At 37.8% G+C, this 21,054-nt stretch overlaps 1 protein-coding gene across 1 annotated transcript in view; it reads right to left on the bottom strand.

Moving 5' to 3' along the window:
• Positions 1-1,567, bottom strand: part of KIF6 (kinesin family member 6) — a 187,566-nt gene extending 185,999 nt beyond the window's left edge. The window contains exons 1-2 of the mRNA XM_049833729.1: positions 1,465-1,567; positions 483-592 (exon numbers count right to left, since the gene is read on the bottom strand). Coding sequence (XP_049689686.1) covers positions 483-592; positions 1,465-1,530 — 176 coding nt within the window. The 5' untranslated portion in view covers positions 1,531-1,567. The remainder of the gene's footprint in view (positions 1-482; positions 593-1,464) is intronic.
• Positions 1,568-21,054: the final 19,487 nt, after the last annotated feature.

The following is a 21,054-nucleotide window of genomic DNA, read 5'->3' on the forward strand; positions in this document are numbered from 1 at the left end:
TTTGTTTATTTCAACAATCTCTGATTTTCTTTAGTGTGTTTTGATTATGTCTGAAACACAGTTTCTAAACATAGTGTTTTACATCAGGACATCTTTAGCCAGCCTATGCCCACTCATTAGATCACAAGAGAACACACAGTCCTGCATTCAATTTTCATATGAAAACTCAAAACAAGCTGTAAAAATGGAAGAACTCATAAATGAAGATGCAATCTTTGAGATGAGAGTTAGAAATGTATAATGACTTGCAATGGTTAGACAAAAACCCCACAACTTTATCCAATGCTATCAAACTCATTCAGGTGAAGAGCATAGTATGCTGGAGTATTCCTCTTGTTAAGGGAGTTGTATAAAAATAAACCTATCTATACCAAAACTTAATTTTAAGAGTAGGCTTTTTGTGGTTCTATAGATCTGTATCACTACACATAGCGACAGCAATCACTAAAGGCAGAAGACATAAAGGTAAGGCTTTTACCTACTTGAACTTGTAGCTCTCTCGTTTATTATTGACGAACCCATCTGCTAAATCATGCGGCACGATAATCTCCAGACTGGACAGAGATTTCTCATCGTCATCAACTGAATAAATCTAATAAGCATGGATATAAATTAACAAATTAATTTTATCAATAGAACAGCATAGCCCTTAGGTATAACATCCATGTAAACTTAGCACCTGTAACTGACTGAAGAAAACCTTCATACAAATTTCACTTAATACGTGAGCAGATCCTCCTTCAGCTATTACATGACAAAACAAGCACATACTAGCATTATCCTGTTACCACATAAACACAACAGTAAGATTTGAAACAGAAACATAGCCTCTTTGACATATTTTGCTTACTAAACCACTTTAATATCTGAGATGTTATAAAAAACAAAGCACAGGCCCCAGTGCAACCCCCTCCAAAAAAATGGAAGAGTATATTAGGAAAGACTACAACTGAAGGAGTAGAGCTGGTTTAAAACAGGATGGCGATTAAGAGACCTAAATGCACAATTTCTGAGGAACACTTTCATTATCTTTATTATAAAGACTGGGAGCTACAGGTTCTCCTCCAATGTTCAGAACAGTGTTGAACTGCATAAACGTAAAACAAATGCTTTTCCTGTGGAGCCTTTCTGTTAACGACTAGGCAGAAAAGAAGTTCCTCACTCCCTCCCCCAATAATAGTTACAGTCTAAGCTCCTGTACTTCGTGATTTTACTGACTTCCAAAGGCTTGCGGAGAACAGTACAGGGCTGGCTTTCTGCTCCGCCCCCGACCACGTACAAACTCCCCCAGCTTTCACCAGCCTGCCGCATCGGCAGGGCCTCTGGCGGGAGGGGCACGCTCACTCCCCGCTCCCTCCCGCCTTCAGGCGGCCCCACAGCACGCAGGCCCACGGGACGCCCTTTGACTCGCCGCAGCCGCCCCACCGCACCCCTCGGCAGCAGGCAGCTGGCTCCCCGTCCTACCCCCGCCTGCTGCTGCCTGCCCAGCGGCTTCACCCGCGCGTACACCCGGATAGTTTCCTTCACCATCGCTGCCTGCCGAGCGCGGGGCAGCTGGCTGCGCCACTCGCCTAGCAACGGCAACCACGGCACGCTACCCAGCGCGCACCGCGGCTGGCGGGAAGCGGCGCGCGGCTCCTGTGAGGCGGGTCAGGCTCCCGCCGAGTCACGTCACGCCCTCGGCTGTCTTTGGCAGGGCTTGGAGGAGGAGAAGGGAGCAACCGGGTTCCATCTGCGAGGGGCAGCTGCCACCCTCGCCTGCTTAGCCGTTAATGGTAATTCCCTGACAGCTGTTTTCCCTGAGGCCGAAGTGTCATGGCAGTGAGAAAAGGGAGCTTGTAAACACTGCCCAGCTGATAGGTGCACTATGTATATTGTGAGTGGATCACTCCACTGGCACACCAGAAATTCCCCACCAGATTTCTGGGGTTGTGTGTTACCTGTGTGTCCACGTAGCCCTGCTCCAGCGGGAACCACCTGTGTAAGGCCACTCTGTTCAAGAGAAATGTCTTTGTTAACCAGTTAAAACATCAGAACAGGAAATTGAGGAAAAATACCTAGATTACATGCAATGAAGACATCAATTATTTTTTTTAATTCTAATATAAAAAATGTTCTGAAAAAAACTGCTAGTGGGAAATAGAGGGTGTTGGGAAATAGAGGGTGTTGTCATCTTAGGAGAGCTAAACTTACACAGTAATAACAGTAGGACCCTGTTACTCTGTGAAGTGGTTACCAAAGAGTCATGCACACAACAGGATAGTATTTTGGCCTTAGTTTTGGTGAGACATATGGTAAAGATCAGATTACAGTGATTACAAGTCCACTAATTTAAATTAAGTGGAAAATCAGGGACTTGATTACGGGGGAGGATAGAAATTTCTCCAACTTGGATATGGTAAAAGTATGTTGAACTTGTATTCCAAATAAGAAAAACAGTAGGGGAAAGGTTTTCTGTCCCAACTGAACAAATAACTGTCTCAGAAAGCACATGAGGCATAAGTAGTGAGCCTTCAGGGAATGAAATGGAAAAGGACTAATCACCAACTAAAGTCAATTGCAAAAGTCAAAAGGGTAAAAATGAAACCAAATAGAAAATATTTCTTTGTGATTAAATAGAGAGTGAAGGGAAAGCAGGACATTGGAATGGGATAATGGAGTAAATAGTATCTTCTCAGCATTGCTCCAAAACTACAAAAAAATTTTGTCCCTTGTCAGTAGGGATGGGGATGCTGAAGGTGATGTTAGAAGCAGAAGTGACTAACAGGAAGAAAGTGTGTGAGGGAAATAACTGAAGCCAGGAGGGAAGCAGAACCCACAGAGCTCAATCCTAGACTGGGAGATGGGTATTTGGGAGAGAAGAGTAGATAATTTAAGTCCCAGAATTCTGAAAGAATTGGGATGTTTAATTCAAGGTCCAGGAACTGTGGGGTTTTGTTGGTTTGTTTGTTGGTTTGCTTGGTTTTGTATTGAAACAGATGCAGGACAGTACAGTATTCTTGGAAAACCACAAACATAACAGTCAACTGTGTTATTTAGCAGCTTAGCTGGATTGTGAATTAACTGGGCAGTGGACATTGAAACACTGCAGTTAGCTGTGTGGAAGGCCATGTTGTGTCTGTTGGTGTTCAGTAGCTGGAATACGGAGCTGACTGAATGAGACTCTAATGCTTTTGGGACAAAGTCTGATCTGCAAAGTGTTTAGATGTTCTTCTTCAACATGAAGTCTGAGCTGTAAACTCTGAACTAATGGCACAAGTGAAGAGACACCCAACTGGATTTGCATAGGACTAGTCTGAATATGATATGGCCTGGACAGGGAAGCCAATGAGCCATCTCAGACTCAAGCTGCTTCCAGGATAAAAGCATAGTCTGAATTTCTGAAAGGGAAGAAGGAATCCTGGGTCACCTGCAGAATGGTCACTTACACAGCAAGAGAAGAACAAAGATAACAGAAAGGACTCACAGTTATCTTCTATAATACCCTTTTTATTACACAGGTGTCCTTGAAGAAATGCTAGAGTGTTTCTGTGTTGTACTCCACAATATATTGCTGTCAAGAATGGCATGTTAGCCCAGTGGCACCCAGCTCAGAATTAGCACTCTAGGCTTACTGGTCCTTCTGCAAAACAAAAGCTGCATCATTAATCTGAGCAGCAAAATTATTCAGGTTTTCCTCTTGAGTGGAGTAACTGGTATGTTGACTGCAGAAGACTGGAGATCAGTGGAAGAGTTATAAGATGGGTGAGAACCTAGTTAAACATGATCTATTATAGTTAAGAAAAATGTATTCTTGGACCGTAAGGAAATTATTAGTAGACTTTTGTGAAAAGATGGATCTTACGTAATATTTTGTGCCAAAAATGGGAGTGTATATCAATTAAACTGATGATGTGGCTGAGAGTGATATGTGCTGAAGAGGATCAAGATATCTTGGAGAAGATGAATGACTATGAGGATTAGAGGAATAGACATGGATAACCATTAATTGTGGTGTAAGTTGCAAAATCAGGCAGGCATGTAGGACTGAGGACTAATGACAACACATTTTGTTACAATCTGGAATCCATTCAGCTAGAAATGTCAGAGGATTTTCCTTTTTGTGGAAGTTCAGATGACAGCTGCCAATGAAAAAAGGCAGCTATGGTTCTTCAGTGAATTGGGAATGTGTCCTACAAAGGAAAGAAAGCATTCACTCTATTGTACAGGGTCCTGGTGAGACCTCCAGCATGCTTGCTGTGCGTGTTTATGGTCAGTTATTTTTATTTCTTCAAGTTTTTGAATACAAGGGCTACTAGAATGGTTAGGCTGATGGAGATTTTGCTGCAAGAGAACAGACCACTAGGACTTGATTTATTTAGCAAAGGCTAAATATGACAGGCTATATGTGTGTGTATAAATACACTACAGGGAATTGATGGGGAAATAGAAGAATCTTCTAAGATAGACATAAAAAATGGAAATAATTCAATGTGAGTAAACACACACTGGAAAGCAGAAACAAATTAAATGCATTAGGTGCTTGATTAGTCCCTTTGGATACTGGAGAAAACAGAATAAGCTTCTGAAAGAGTACTACATGATCACTTATGTTAGCAGAGGTTTGACCCAGAATGTGAAATCAAGAACCTCTATTCCAAAAAGTTTTTAAGATCATTGAAACATCTTTCTAGAACTGTACTAGGAATGAGAAGTCAAAGACAGCATGAGCACTTTCTTTTCCTCCAAGCCACTTGATGGAACTCAACTTCACCTTATTTTGTTATCTTAGCCATGCTAATATCTCCCTGCCTGTGTGTAATGTGTATCTATCTTCTGTATAAGGTCACTGTCAATGGATAATCTGGAGTTTGTTAAAAATAAATGCTCTTAGTTGTAATTTTTAGGCTGTAGGGAACCTTCAGTCAACTTTGTAATTTGTAATGCTACAAGGCATACACTGCTCATAATTAGATGGGTCAACAGTTGCACATTTCCCAGAAAATATAAAATAAAAATCTCCAAGTGAAAGAACTTCCACAGCTTGATTTTTTATCCTATGGTGCATCTTTAGGTCTTCATTTCACCTGTAAGGAATCAACCTTTCTCATTTTACTGACTCTTGTTTTCCTAGTCTCTGAGGTCTTTGTCTACTTCAGCTTATCCAGTACAGAAGTTAGTAACAAACTGAATATGGTTCTTCTAAAGGTCATCACTGTGGTTTTCATGTAGAGTTCCTGAAGTATTTAAATCCAATCCAGTACAGAAGTTAGTAACAAACTGAATATGGTTCTTCTAAAGGTCATCACTGTGGTTTTCATGTAGAGTTCCTGAAGTATTTAAATCCAAAGTTCAAAATAATGTAGCGGTAGCGGTGGCAGCAAAGAAAGTTTTTTGCTGCTTCAAAGAGAACAGTAGCGCTACGGCTCACCAGAATGCTGAGATGCTTGGAAGTTAAGTCTTGGTAGAGAATTTTATGTCATCCTCTTAAGGCAAACCCATATGCTCAAGTATGGTCAAGAAAGAAAAGACAAAACTTTTCCTCACTTGGTTCAGTCATTCTAGCAACTTAAGAACAAAGGCAGGTGTTGTCTGCACTTATTTCAATAGCTTAAATCCAGCTTCTTTTGTGCTTAGGAGCAAGAAGTGTTGATAAATACTATATGAGGTTCAAAGCAGTTTCCAAAAGAGTTCGTTTTGTCCTTGAGAGAGATTCTAGTTCAATAAGAAATTATCAATTTGCTTTAGGAATTAATGGACAAAGTTTTATGTTGTGTGTTATATAAGAGGTCACATTCCATAGCTTTAAAGACTTCAATTTCAAAATAGATACCTCTACATTTTGTGTCCTTGAGTTACAACTAGCTTATATGTGAGTATTTTTGTATAGGATTTGAAAAGTGTCAAGCAAGGGAAAATTTATGCCATTGTGGAAGATAAATTTGTAGCAGGCTGCCATTTTTGCAACTGTTGAGAGATATGCATTTAAGAATGAAGACATACGGAGACCTAATGTCTTGTCATAATACTTACTTTCTCCTAGTATCTTATTTGCTGAAGTAATGTGGGTATTAATATGACTGCTACATTTTCATAGGCATTAGTCCCAGGGAAATTTTCTCTAAACTAGCCTTCTTTTTCCAGAAAAGTTATATAAATGGTCAAACTAGTACGTACAGGTATATAAGAGGACAGAAACTATTCAGTACATTTAAAAGCTAATTAAAGGATTAAATTAATTATTTTGTTTGAAACTGTAAAAGTAACACAAGTAACAAAATAATTACAAAAAAACCCCAAAATAACACAAAACTTTCATTAGCCAAGAGAAATTAAGACATCTATCTCAATCTCTTCACTATTCCATGATATAACTTAATTTTCATATGAACAGGGTTTTGATTAGAGTCCCCTCTGTGATGAGTCTACACACCATGTCCAGTGCTTGCTGGAAGCATGAGTCTTCACACGTAAAAAAAAAAAAAAAAAGAAAAAGAAAAAAAAGAAGAAGAAGGGGAACAGTAGGTTTCCAACCTATAGGAGAAAATAAGGTAGAGAGATGCAATAGGAATATGATGAACAAAAGCCATTTTTTTTAATCCATAATTACAGTGTTGCTGATTAACAGAAATATTCTCTTGAGGCCTAGCTGAAGAAGTAAATTGGCTTTTAAAATTTTCCTAAGATTTGGAAAAAAGGCCTGTTATAAGAGGTAAAGAGCTGATTACAAAGATGTAGGAATTGTAGGACATCTTTCTGTTATTACCAAACAAAAAGAACTGTTTTCAGCATTTGTATTTCATAGAGCTTGAAGAAAGTCTTGGAAAATGGAGCCTGGAGGTGACAGCTACCCATTCCAGATAAAGTACTGGTCTAGACGTTGCATCTTGTTCTGGAGGCCTGGAAAGTTTTGGTTTGCTTTGAATTTACTGTGTTTTAAGATCTTCTTTCTGTCTTCCCTGGGAAATCACCTTGTACTTGAAGAATTTTCAGCATTTGCATTTATGCTAAACCTCAGAGATAAGTGTCAAACTTATGTATTTGAGAAAGTGCACCAGAGAACACAAGCAACTTATGGGCTTGAAACAATTATGTGGCTGTATGAGTTACAGGATTTGGCAATTACATGTTTTAAGAAGGTCAGCCATTGCATTCTGAATTAGTAGTTACAACATCACAACTAATCATCTGCCTTTAGTGTTGTAGTTTTCTTCCAATTAAAAAAATAATACAGGACATATTATATACTGGAGCTGGCAGTTCAAGGACTTGTGCTCCATTATGTCACCTAGCAACTTAATATGCTTCCAAATAAACAGCCTTGTAAGTTTTAGAATAGCCCAAACATTCAAGTCCTTTCTTTTTTTTCCAAAATTTACTTTTCATAGACTTTACTTATTCTTGGCAACTATAATGCAATTTGGCTGAGATAATGATTAGAAGTTAGAACATTAAAATTTTTCCACAGATCAACGGGACAGGATGAAGGGCCAAAACGTATGCCAAAGTCTGAGTTTGTCTCATCATCCAACTCCTGGAAACATTAGTGCCAAATGTGTATCTTCTACATGACCAGAAACTCTTCTTAAATGACCAGAACTTGAGATCTGAAACGTGGCCAAAATTTATGTATAGTATCTGTTGAGTGTGTTATATGAGCTCTGCCAGAAAGAGTACAATCTTTATTTGTAAAACATGTGGTAATATAGAAACTTATGTTTCTATATTTGAATGGAATGTGAAAAAATTGTGCCAGTATTTGATATTTCAGGTATCATTCCAAAGCCCTATAACATTTGTTTTTTCTGCTTATGTGTTCAGTATTAAAATGGTTAATGCTGTCATGTAAACTGCCTTGTTCAGCTCTGTAAGAAGAGCAAGGATGTTTCTGTCTTTTAGGCTGCTGTTAAAATCTGTTTGTTAGGAATCAGCTACATCTTCATATGTGTTAGGGTCACATTTGGAAAGTACCTTAAAATTTCACTGCTGTTCTGACATTCTTACCAAACTCATTTATATGTTTCCTAAAAATGTATGTCTTGGTAGACTCAGCCAAGACAAGATCATTAAATACCCTCTTGAGGGCTTATGTATATGCATACATGTGTACATATATGTATTTATTTGTTTGTCTGTTTTAGAGTAAACCAAAATTCACTGGAGAAATTCAGGGATTCTTAGGACTCCAACTGCAACAGGCAACAAATCTTATTTCCAAGTCATTTTTTTCTTTCTTTCTTTTTTTTTTCATCTTCTAAATGGTAAACTGCATCCTTTGTTGCAAACTACATCATAAGAATTGTTAGCAGGAGACATGAACATATTTCTAATGCAATGCTAATGTTATCTGCACAATTTTCTCTACTTCCCTCCCACATTTATCTTTAGCATTGTAGTGTTTCTTATTCATTATTTTGTCATGAAACCTTCCAAAGTCCATTATTGATTTGTCTCTGACCAAAGGACAAATAAAAAGCTAGGTGGCCATGAGTAGAAAAGGCTGTGGGGTTTTGGGTGTTTTGATCTGAAAACTGGTGAGAAATTTAGATTCTTGTGTTCACTCTTGCTCAACAAATAGTTCCTTTTATAGTCATTGTATAACTAGTTTGTGTATACTCTTGTTTGAAGAGGATTACAATCCCATCAGCTTCAACAGAACATTATGAAACATAATTATTAGTCATCACTGATTTATAATAAATCTTAGAAATTGAAGCCATGGATTAGAAGTTTCGTTGGGCATTGTGTAAGTTTAGAGTAAAAAAAAAAAAAAAAAAAAAAAAAAAAAAAAGGAGAAATATCCCTGTACCAAATGCTCTTGTGATCCAAGTTTAGGACATGAGAATGCAGGAAAAAAGGGAAATAAAAGGAAATAGTGTGGATAATATTAGCACAATAATCAGGGGCTAGGATTCTCCTATCAAGCTGTTGTACAGACACTAGCATAAAGAGGATTTAAAGAAAGACAGTTATGTAATTTTACAGATTTTTGAGAAGAACTGGTTTTGGGAATGAAAACTGCCATAGCAGAAAGGAGGGAAAGAATTTGTTTGTAAGTGTAACATGAAGCTGATACTATCTATTGATCATAGACAGAAACCTATCTGCAACTTGGTCATGATAAGATATTAGAAAATGGACAAGGAACTTAAAGACAAAGTAATGTAATAAAGAAGGGAAAGTTACTGGAGGAGGCACAATTACCTGCAGCATAATTGGAGTGATAACTGAAAGGATGATATTAGCAATGGCATTCTGAGAGTCTGTGGGGGGCTTGGAGGGTGGGGGGAGAAGATTTCACTCATTGGGGCTAGGTAGGAGGAAAAAGCAATGCGATGGAAGCTGATTACAGACATAGAATAAAATTAAGCTTTGTAGTTCAAAAGGATAAAGATAAAGGCCTGGATCTCAGTTTCACATTTATCATTAAGTGAAAATAGAGGGCATGATGCAGGGAGGTGTATTGAAGGAAGCTCTAGAATATAAGTATAAAGCAGAACTCCAGCCACTAAAAAAAAGCTGCATGTGTTAGGTAATGTAAAAATGAAAAGGAGAGAGGAAAATGAAGTATTACTTTGGAGGCAAAGGGAAATAAAGGTAGCAGGCCATCTGAGGGCTTCTTGTTCTGCCTGTTTATTTGGATGGAAAAAACTGATGGTGGTGTTGGTGTGGGGAAAGTGAAGAGGCAGAGGAGAGTGAGTAATTAAGAAAAATACAGAAGGTTAATAGTTGATTTCATTAGAAGAAGGTTAGGATGGAGTAACTAGTAGTTGAGTAGGTCAGCACATGAGAAACTTTTGTGTCTACAATGAGATGAAGGGAGTTGTACAAGAAGACAAGGCAGTCTATAAGGAAGTAAAAGTTTGCATCATAATCTAAGTAGCATAGCGTAGCTAAAACTAAGGGAAATTATACTTCCCAGGTACACTAATCTCAAGAAGCTGACATAATGAGCATACGTAAGTACTTACACAGGCTCACTGGTGCTTCAATGTGGATATAATACACTCCAGCCAAGCATGCCAGACATTAACACATTTAGCTGCAGAGCTGATGCATGCCTTTTTCTTAGAGGAGAAAATTAAGACATGGAGAAATTGAACAACGTGTCCAATTGTGCAAGCACAGCCTGCAGGGAAGCCAGAAAAAATGGTGTCTTTAGTAACAAACCACTAAATAACTTAAAAGACCAAGACCAACCTTCCCACTAAACTTTCCATATATTTGCATACTGTTGTAAACAAGGGACAAACAGGACAACACACAAATCAGTGCAGCTGTGTTCATGTGCTGTCATTTGCAAAGTAGCTGGTTTTCCCACAGTTTGGTTTTGAGTACTGTTTTCCACCCATATAATTTTGTGAATAGGTGAGATATATGCATTCTGTTACTGAAACGTACAGTGTCCCAATAGCTAAGGAAAGTAGTATTTCCAAACTAAGGAAGAAAAAAAAAAAAAAGACTTGTAGAAGACTAACATCAAAGCAATGTAAGATTAAGAAGTGCTCTTGAACTATTTGAAATCAAATAAAATAGCCCTTACTTAAGCACATTGCAACAGTATTTAGAGTCTTTTTTTCCTCTTTCTCTTTTTACAAGACTACATATTTTAAAGTAATGAAGGAAAAAAAGAGTTTGGTTGTTTTTTTTTCTTCAGTGTCCAGTTTTTTGTTTAAAATAAGCCAACTACTATTTCTCATTCATGTCTCAAATGCCAGATGCATTTAAGGCTGGGTGATTTTGTCACATGCTGATGTTGTGCATCCACAGTTGAGAAATCTTATAAATGGGTAAGGGTTGGTAAGGGACAGCAGACATCAGTTTGCCAATGCGAAAAGGCAGACTTCCTGTCTGAGTCACTATATTAAAATACAAAATGTTCATTTACCCAGTGTTGATCTTATATCTCTATCTTGGCCATGGATTATGTATTTAGTTGTTTAGACTTTCCTAGCATCTTTCACTTAAGAATCACCAAGCATGTAATGAGTTAATGAGTTTCCATTCTCTTGCATTTGGAATTAAATCCTCTTCAAATTAAGGCTGAATCTGGCACTCTAAGATTACAAGCACAAGTGAGAATATGTGTTTTAACCTGTTTTTCATGTATGACTGAAGAACAGAGGTAAATTGGCAGAAGCTGGAAATAGAATAAACCCTCTTTTCTAAGTTAATAACTGTATTGGACTTTATCTCCATTATTTCTTCACTAAATCAAAGTCTTATTGTAAGTAGTGTCAAGAATTTTGATCTTTCACATGTTGTTTATGACCAAGATGTTGAGTCATAAATTTGACAACACTCTATATACTGTGGATCCTTGTTTCAGAAAGTGAGGTTCCTAAAGACCTTGGAGGTAATTTGACAGACAAATATATACCAGCAGCATTTGTTCATGTTAAGTTATTACTAATCTAATAGCGTATCTTTTACTGGAGATACTGTTCACAAAATCAGGAGCTCTGTAGTTTTTGCTCAAGTTTGCATTGTTCTGTGACCCCCAGGAGAGGGCAGTGGTTTGTACACACTCCAGTCAGATTTTTCCAAAGCTAATAAATGTCAAGTACTGGATATGATATTTGAAAACACAGGTCAATACATATATCAGTTTGCCTCCATGAATAAGGAGTTTCAGCAGTACATAAATTCATTTTTGAGGTTTTCTTCAGAACATAATTTTTCTTGCAAATGACTAGCACATAGATAATAATTTTTAATGCAACAGATAAGATTGTTAACAGTTACTGTCATTGAAGAAGCTATAATTTTGTGAACTAAGAAAAAAAACACTTTTCCAATTGTATAAATCTAGTAAGATGTGTAAAGACTCCCTGTAAAAGTTTTTGTATCTACAGAGGTCAAGTGTGATCCACTGAGATGCGTGAACAAGAAACGGCTACTTGAAAAAGAAAAACAAAACCAAATCCCTGTCTACTGCCCACTTTCAGGTAAATAATACCTTTTTCACTAATGAACAGATATCCAGATATATGGAATAGGATCGATCATTCTCAAATGGGATATTCCAATAGTCTCACTTGAGAGAATGATTTGTGATCTAAAGAGAAAGAAACTGTCCTTCTAAGTGAGTTACATCACTAGTTTAACAAACTAAATTGTTTCTAGGAGTATAACATTTACCTTTCAATGGAGCTCATTTTATTTGCAGTGTCCATTGAATGTTTTATCAGAAAAGTTGCATAAGTAAAACATGGAGTTTGGTGCAAATCATGAGCTACAAAAGGAATGAAACATCTTACCTTGGAAGGGGGTAGTGTTATTTTCACTCAGTTTAAATAGTTTAAGAACAGACATAAGTTTAATCCAGAAGGGCAGTTTAAGTACACTGTTTTTAAAATGCTTTTATTAGTAGTTATTGAACATTTTAAATTCTTATTTTACAGTCGTGATGTTTTTGCATGCCCTCATAGGCCTTACCTAGGCACTAATGTATGCTAAAGCACCTCTAGAAGCTTAATCTCACATTGTTGAAGTGAATGTGATTTGGATGCAGTCCAAATGATGGCTGCAAGAGGGAAAAATGGTAGGAAGGATTGTATAACATCTCAGAAAACAGCTAGACTGTCTGATAAGCAATTCTTCAGATTACTTATTGGAGTTTCAGAATAATTCCAAGTAAAATGGAATCATGTTGGCATAAGGCACATTAGAAATGATTGTTTTGTATCACAATTGTTAACCAATTTGTACAGTTATTGAAATATTTTTCTTAACATTTTAAAGTCTCCAGGTGCCAAGTGTGTATCATGATTTTCTTCTACCACACATAAAATTAGTTAATGAATATTGGCTTGCAGGATTATTATCCTTCCAGCTAATTCCCAATCCAACTCAACTTGCCTTTTCCTGGGCTTCTTGCCACATTCCATTTTTCCCCATGCTGTTGATGTTATGTAGGACTGAAATGTGGAATTATCTACAGTTCATAAAAGAATCGAGGACCTTGGGCTGTTGTGTTCATCTATTTTTAATGGACAGTAAATGCAAACATGAGCCCACAAAAGGCAAAGGATAAACACATTTAAGCCAGACCACTTCCCAGAGAAATAATTTAAAATCTTGTCAAACAATTCTTGAAACATGGAAGAATGATGATTTCCCCTAGATTCATTGTATATATTCTGGCACTGTAACTTTTCCTTTATATACAAATTTTTTTTAAACTTGAATAGTAATCTCCATTGGAAGATCTCAAAGAGATTTACAGATATTAATAAAATCAGACTTGTAACACCAGTGTGAAGAAAAGAAGCTGGTCAAGCTATTTGTTGCCAAAAACATATCCTTGCCCCAGCTGGCTGCTTTGTGCTCTTCTGCCAGCACAACGTTTCACAAAATACTTCATTCACCAATGCCTAATTATTCTCCTGCATTTGATTGCTTTTACATTCCCTAGTTTCTGAGGATGCTCATGACTAGTACTTCAGATAAATTAATTATCCTCAGAGGACTTGATTCTATGTGAACGAAGCCACTGACTTGTAATCCCCTCTACTGCTTCCAAATATTACTGCACTTCAGTGGTCTTGTGCTTCTGGAATGACTGCAGAGGGCTACTGTGGCTGGGTGTAATATAGAGCAGTTTTCATCACGTTTCAGAGATGGGGAGGAAGCAAAAGTGTCTTCATCCAGTTTTTTCAAGTAAGCCAGGCATCCATGCCAGTACTTTGTTAGTTGTTAGTTGTGATTCACTCTTCCTGCAGGTTCACTGGCCCTGCCCTACCTTTCAGCTCTCAATGTATCTTTCAAATCACTTAAGCTGGTATTATTTTTATCCTATCATATGTTTAAGGCTTTGGAACATTCCTTTTGCTTCCAACCATATAATCATATTATTATAATTTTATAATATAATAGTTCTTAAAATATAATTAACATATTGCATGATTATATGTCAACTATAGGACATTGATTATTCAGATGCTTTGAGCATTTCTCTTATGAGCAATTTGTGTTTTCATTAAAAAATGAGCAAAATACAGAGCAAATACACCCCAAAAGAAGTTCTCTAGAGAATATATCAGTTTGCCATATGATTACTACTAAGCCCTGCTCATGCCTAAGTGAAGTATAACCAGTTCCACAGATGGCCATGATCAATTTCTTTGTGAGTGAAGGCTTTATAATCCACACTTGCTGAAGACTCCCACATGAATTTGTTCTGTGTAGTACCCTACCAATTACATATATAAGGGAACACAGACAGTCGCTTTTTGTTTCATAACTGTCCCAGAACATTCCTCCTGAATTGTTTTTCTGCTTGCTCAGCCAGGGTCCTTTTTACCCAGCACCTGAGCTGTTGCTAGCCCTACCTTTTGCTTTCTCCCAACTCCAACTTATACTTTGGAGTCCCTGACATTACCCAGTGAAGCCTCTAACCTTAATCCTCTTAACCCTGAATGTGATACCCTTACAGCTCCCTACATATATGTTCTTTACTCAAGCCTGGCTCTGATCACTGGTGGTACTGCTTATGTCACAGTCTCTGGCATCTTTCCATTTCAGCATCTTAATTCTCCAATAAAATATTAATCAAACCAAATATAGCTATCTATACAGTTTGCCAATTCTAATCTATTAATGTTTGATGATGAAACATTTTCTTTTTTGTTGTTAATAATATCTGGTAACTTCAGGTAATTTGCTTGCTGTTAAAAACAGTCCTGGGCCAGACAGTGCTCCTTCAACTACGAAAGCAAAGTCCTTATCCATAAAATTCTCCATGTTGACATAAAAATACTTTTGAGAATGGAAATAAGTGATTATTTTCAAAAGTAAGACTAAATTCAATGTTCTCTGACATCTTTTTTGAGAAGAAGAGTACGGGGTATCTGTGCTGCAGCATTTCAGCTTGTCTATCTGCATGTGAATTTGTATGAGTAGATCCAGAAATTTTCAGTGGCCCTGCACCAGCATTTCATTCACACTGTATAGAAGTCCTGCAGGAAGAACTTCCTAACAGCTGCTGTGGAATGTGCAGATAAGCGTAGAGAGCTTGACTAAGCTGTTCACAACCTGGCAGCCCTTTCCTCAAAGCAAGGATAAGGACTTACGTCTGAATTTTGGAAACTGTATTAAGGCAGATGACTGGGATTCACTGTTACTGCCTTCTTCACTTGTATATTTGAGAACTGTTTAAATAAATATAGTCTCTGGAAACCAACATCTTACAATTTGTTTATCCATTCAACTGTTTTGGCCTTTCTGACACTTGCCTTGAGTATGCACCTTTCCTGCCCTAAGAAACAATACATTTGGCATCCCAAATCAGAAAAGTGTACAAAGACTTACATAATTATGTTATACCAGTGATTTTCTCTCTTCTTTAAGCTAATTCCATGTAATTTACCTTAGCTTAACATGACATGACATGCACACAGAAAAGTATTTGCCATTTCGTTGTATTACTCAAAAGAATTCTCCTGCTATCAAGGTATTCAGGAAGACAGGCACAATCATCAGAAATAATTGCTTGGTTGTTGTCTTTGGCCCATGTGAAACAAATTGTCTGAAACCCTGCCAAATCAGGTACTCCAAGAACAGAGAAGGATAAAGCAAGGACCATCTTCATGTAAGTTTGTTCTTCAACATCTCATCCACACTTGTGTATCAGAGACACAAACGCTGAATAAATTTGTTCTTCAGATTTTCCAGTCTGAGGAGCTCACAGATCTTTACAAAGATGAATGAGATTAACCTCACAACGTCCATGTCAAGCAGTCAATTCTGTAACTCCCATTTTGCAGATGAAGAAACAGGCCCAGAGAAACTAAGAATTCTGTCAGAGACTAATACATATGTATGTGTTTTACACACTCTGCCACTTTCATGTCTTGACTAAGTTGGTCCAAATATAATTAAATCGTTAGACCTTCCTGGATCTGCCAAATTAATTTGGAAAAAAAAAGCACACAAAAAAAAAGTTTTAGTTTTTAAATAATTCCTGTACCTAATCAGGACAAGAATCTTCTTGTAACAATTTTTATGACATAAATTTTATGAAATGACACAAAAAGTTATAAAATTATTTATTTAAGCTTGTCACCTTTCTGTCTATACTTGAAATAATCAAGGGAAATGACAAATCAAAGATATATCACCTTTTCTTGTGAAACTGGTTAACAAAGTTTTATCTGAACTGGTTCACCACTGCTAATTTTCATCAATGGACTGTCTTCTTCTATAAATGGGTATATCCAAACAAAATGGACTAATTTAGAGCACATTTGACAATACGTTCTATCTTGGTCTTAGAATATTCTGAGCATCCCAACTTTGATATTTCAAACTGCTTTGGCATTCTAAGGAACACATTCTGGGTTTCAGGGCATCAGTGGGTTTAGACACATAAGAATTGTTATTCTGGTTTATTTTTTAGAATTTCCAGTTTATCGGGTTTTAGTGAAGTTTTGGATGGGTTTTTATTGAGTGAAACACAATAGCCATCCCATTACATAACATAACCCTCCACTTACTCTAGTGAGTTACCTCTTTTCCTTCTTGTACTCCAGGGACAATTTTTAGCCCCACCTTTGTTTCTTCTCTACAGTTTAAGTTTTTTTAAGCTCCCTCTGCTCATTTCTGGTCTCTGTATCTGCTGCAGTTTAAAGATGATGAGACAAAAGAGTCCAAACTCAGATCAATCCACTCAGCCATGGGCCCATTCCTTTGACACACTCCCACTCAGTGTCTTCAGCCAAGTCAGTATTTGTAGCTGCCAATCTTTGTATTTATGGGACTTGAGTCCCAATTCTGTGTATTGTTTGTGAAAATAATATGGAAGTAGCACTGGTCTCTTCTTCTAAGGACAGTTGAGCTGTTCAGTGTCTCATTGTTTTGTTTGCACTGCTTCAGACACAACAACCTGGTGCTGTGGGATATTGAATATCTTGAACCATAGTTAAATCAACAGTGACTAAGACCCTGGAGAATCAGTATGCTCTTATCATAAGTTTGTAAAGTTGTTGTTCTTGCCTGTCTTCACCAGAAGTCTGATTATACTGCTGTCATAGTCACTGCTCCCCAAGTCCTGTCCAAAACTGGATTCTTCAAATGAGTATTCTATCTTCAAACTTTAATTCATTTATAAGACCAGGTTTTGTTTTGTCTGGAAAGAAAAAAAAATAATCTGGAGTTCAGTGGCTTTCTGTTTAATCCTGTGAGTTGACTCATTTCTACAGACTATTGGGCAGGGGATAGAAACATGTTCACAATAAATGTATGTGTCACGTGAGAATTATTTCTTCATTTTTGGTATTTAATAAGTACAAAAAAGACAGAATACCTAAATGTTATGGTTTCATTTTGTTCTGTTTGCTTGTTTCATTTCTTACATTATAAAACATTATGAAATGCTTCTTGATATTATCAGCCAAAAGCCTGTGCCCTTATCCTATAGACAGGCTGTCTTAATTCCTTTCTGCAGGTGAGGTAATCAAGGAAACACAAGGTCCCTTTTGGCTGGTCTGGTAATAAAACTTGATGCTCAAGCATAGCAGTTTCTATAGTTCATATATCTTCCAAGAATAATTGTGCCAAGTCTTTGTACCTATGACCATAATACTGTACCATGCTTCAGAAGCAGAACTCAAGAACTTTCTTATGTTTTCCTGCCTGAGAAGACATTTGTATATATCATGGTCAAACTGCATTACATCTTGAAATGGCAACTTCACAAGAGGAGAGCAGTATGGTGACATGACAGCAGTAGAGTAAAACTCCTGTGTTCCGGAGACTTAGGGATTATGCTGATATCTCATAAATTCAGTAGGTTTACATGTGCAAAAGTTTTGGAACTGGTACTTTTTTTTCTTTATTTAGCAAATAATACAGAAAGAACAACAGTAAAGAGCATAAGCCTTGGTAAACCAAAGCACCTGAAATGTGGAAGTGCCAAATTTACAGCACCAGCTCTGACTGTGTGCTCACATTTTATAGATGCCTGCTTCATCCCATGCATCAGGCTCATATCAAATGTGGCAAGCACTGCAAGGAGAGTGTTGTTTTGAGCTAAATGTCTTGAACTGAAATGCAGGTAGCTGAGTCCCATCCCATGTTCTGCCACAGTTGTTTTACATGGGTAGTGGATAAACATATCATAATGTGTTTGGTATCTGTCATTTTCCAGCATTTGATTTTCCAAAGTTGGTATTCTTTCAGTGTTATTAAAAATGTAATGTAGTTAGCTGTAGATCATTACTCTTTTCAGGTTTACTGGTTCAACTCTGTGGGCCACTGATATACTTGCATCCACACCCACAGAAGAGATTTTCTGAAAAGTTGTTTTAAACTATTGTAGGAAGTGACTCAGGATAATTGCTAGTCTAATAAGCTGTCTTGGCTTCCTGGAGTGTTTTAAAAATAAATCCTTTGCAAGAAGAGAGAATGCCTAAGAAAGAAAAGAAAAAAATTATACCAGTCAAGACACTTAAATTTCATACAGTCCACATAATTTAACTCTCCTTCCAACCCAGGTTCCCCTGAAGTTTGTAACACATGATGATTGCTGTTAATATGGTATATCATAGGTGGCATTTCTGTCTGCATAGTTGTCTACTGTGTGTGTACATTTTTTTCCCCCAGGTCATATCTCTGGCTTCTTTGAAGCATCTTCGCTTTAACAGTTATCAATCCAGTATGTGTGTGAAAGAGGCCAAGAAACTGTTGTCCCCCAAAGGTCTCAAAGGACCCTGGTTAACCTGAATTTGCTATATAGTTTTTGGTGGAAGAAAAAGTGAATCTAAGTTAGCTCTGGGAATAGCTAGTTGGGCTCTGATATATTACAAAAATGTTGTTTAATTCTGATATTATATATCTGCAGAACAATTTTAGTTTACAACTGTCCAAATAGTCTGGCCTACTCAATTCTCTTTGGTCTAGTTGACTGCTGCAAAGGAGTTAGAGCCTAGCCACAACTCCCTGTGTGGGACAGAGTTCACTCTTTCCTGCCTCCTCTTCTGCCAGTGGTGGAGGCAGGGTGTTCTCAGCCCATGCTGCCTTGTGTGTACCCTCATGTATGAGTACTGCCCATCAAGGCTAAGGCTGTTGCTAAATTTAGTTAGAGGAGTTTAGTCAGTCCCTCAATCTCTTGAGTTCAGTTGCAGTGTACTGCAGAGATGCTGGCTTTGTAGGTCTTACTCTAACACTGCACTACTTTTAATTGGAAGCAGTCCTTCATTTGTGTGAGCCTCATTCTCCCCTGAGTCTCACTTTTTGTTGACTTTGATCCTGGAGAAAACTGAGTGTAAAATGCTGTCACTTCATTGCCTAGCTGTACGTACAGGTTTATCCAGTGCCACGCATTGACTATGATAAGCAGACACTTAAGATCCTCTGCATGATCATATGTGGCTAAAGAGTCATCTCAGGTACACTGTGGTACAGCGCCAGAAAATGCTTCCTTCCCCCTTTCCTGATATGTAGGATACAATCCCTTGCATGGGACAAAGATAACTGTGGCAGTGTCTTAGAATGATCCTTCTTGCTGGCAGATGTGTATCTGCAACACACCACCAGCTTCCCTTCCCATTGCTTAAACTGTTTACTAGCACCTGGTAAGCCATGTTACTGCTTCAGGCCTTAGAAATGAAGACATCTACTAGATCTGTAAGTGATTTCACTCTGGTCAGCACAGTGGAGAACTAAATCTGGAGGCCAAAAGTACACAGAGAGTACATAGAATTCTGTCATGCAAAATGAAAGGAAAATCACCGGGTGGATTTAGAAACTATGGCCAAGGCTGTGTGCATCTGAGGACAAAGATAGAGCTCTCTGCATGCTTTGGTGTGTGCTACTCTTTTGAATATATGCCATAATTTTGCATTTCCTGACTTCAGTGGATTGGAAAAAAACCTGGCAGGTTCCCAAAACTGAAATATATGCAAAAATAATATTCATAGCAATATCAATGCAAGGGGAAAACCCCAGCATCTGAAAGAACCTCATGCTTCAGGGTGTAAACTGATCAACTGTGGGGTTCAAGAAGGAATTTCTCATTCCTCTTTACCCCATAGTTCTTATGTAATATTCCAGCCCACAACTGGCTGGATGTAGTGTGTTTTCCATTCTTCATGCTCTGAATCATCAGGTATCTAACCACTGCTTGAAGCAGTGTACCAGACTAGAGAGCTGAATGGTCTGTTCCACTATGGCAGCAAGAATAGTATTTTAATATGGTTTCATTTCCTTTGGTTTATTATTTTGTTATGTAGCACAGAGGAAGTAACAACTGGACTGCTACAGTTGCTCATGTAAACATGTATTGAGACTGGTTTGGATCGGAGGACCACATGCTGTCTTGTTTTGTCAGTCATGCACTAGTGATGCAGAGGGTCTCACTCTGTTCTCTGTTTTTTAGGGCTGAGTAATGCCTATGCTTGTGTTGGTCCAGTGTACAAAGTTGATTTTCACCCTCCAAAAGTGCCTGCCTCTAGCATCTTTGGGGAAAAGTACTGTTTTAAATAAATTGTGTTTAAAATAGATCAAATTGTGCTCCCACAAGCATACTCCCAGTCCAATGGAGAGGATTCTCCTATATAGGAAACAAGAGTACAGATTGCCTGCAGATGGGATCTTTGTGCTCTTCGTATCATAGTCTTGTGTTCTAAAAAGGGCTCCTGTTGCATCTTGTGGAAGTGAGTCTTATATGATTCAGTGCAGAGGTTATGAATATACAATGTCACAACTGGCTATTCTTCCTTTCATTTCCATAAAGAAATGCAACAGGTTCATAGAGATATTGTCTTAATCTGCAGTAACTGGAATGTTGTAGCACTTCTGACAGGTTGGATATTTCTGTCTTAAAAACTACACGTTAAGAGGCATATCCCTTCTGGACAGAAATGAAATGTGCTACTGGACACAGGTTAATAGCAGCTTTCACTGTCATTGTCCATATCATGTATGGGTAAACAAGAGCATTTCAGTCTCTTGGCATTTCAATCTTGCTGCAAAGTCTTCTGAAAAAAAGAAATCCCATTTGTGCTTGGGTCACACTGAAGACAGGCTGTAGTTATTCATACTTTACTTCTGTGTGATAGTGCGGATTTCCGTGTT

This window comes from Accipiter gentilis, chromosome 30, assembly GCF_929443795.1.
Source record: "Accipiter gentilis chromosome 30, bAccGen1.1, whole genome shotgun sequence".
Classification (NCBI taxonomy): Eukaryota; Metazoa; Chordata; class Aves; order Accipitriformes; family Accipitridae; genus Astur; species Astur gentilis.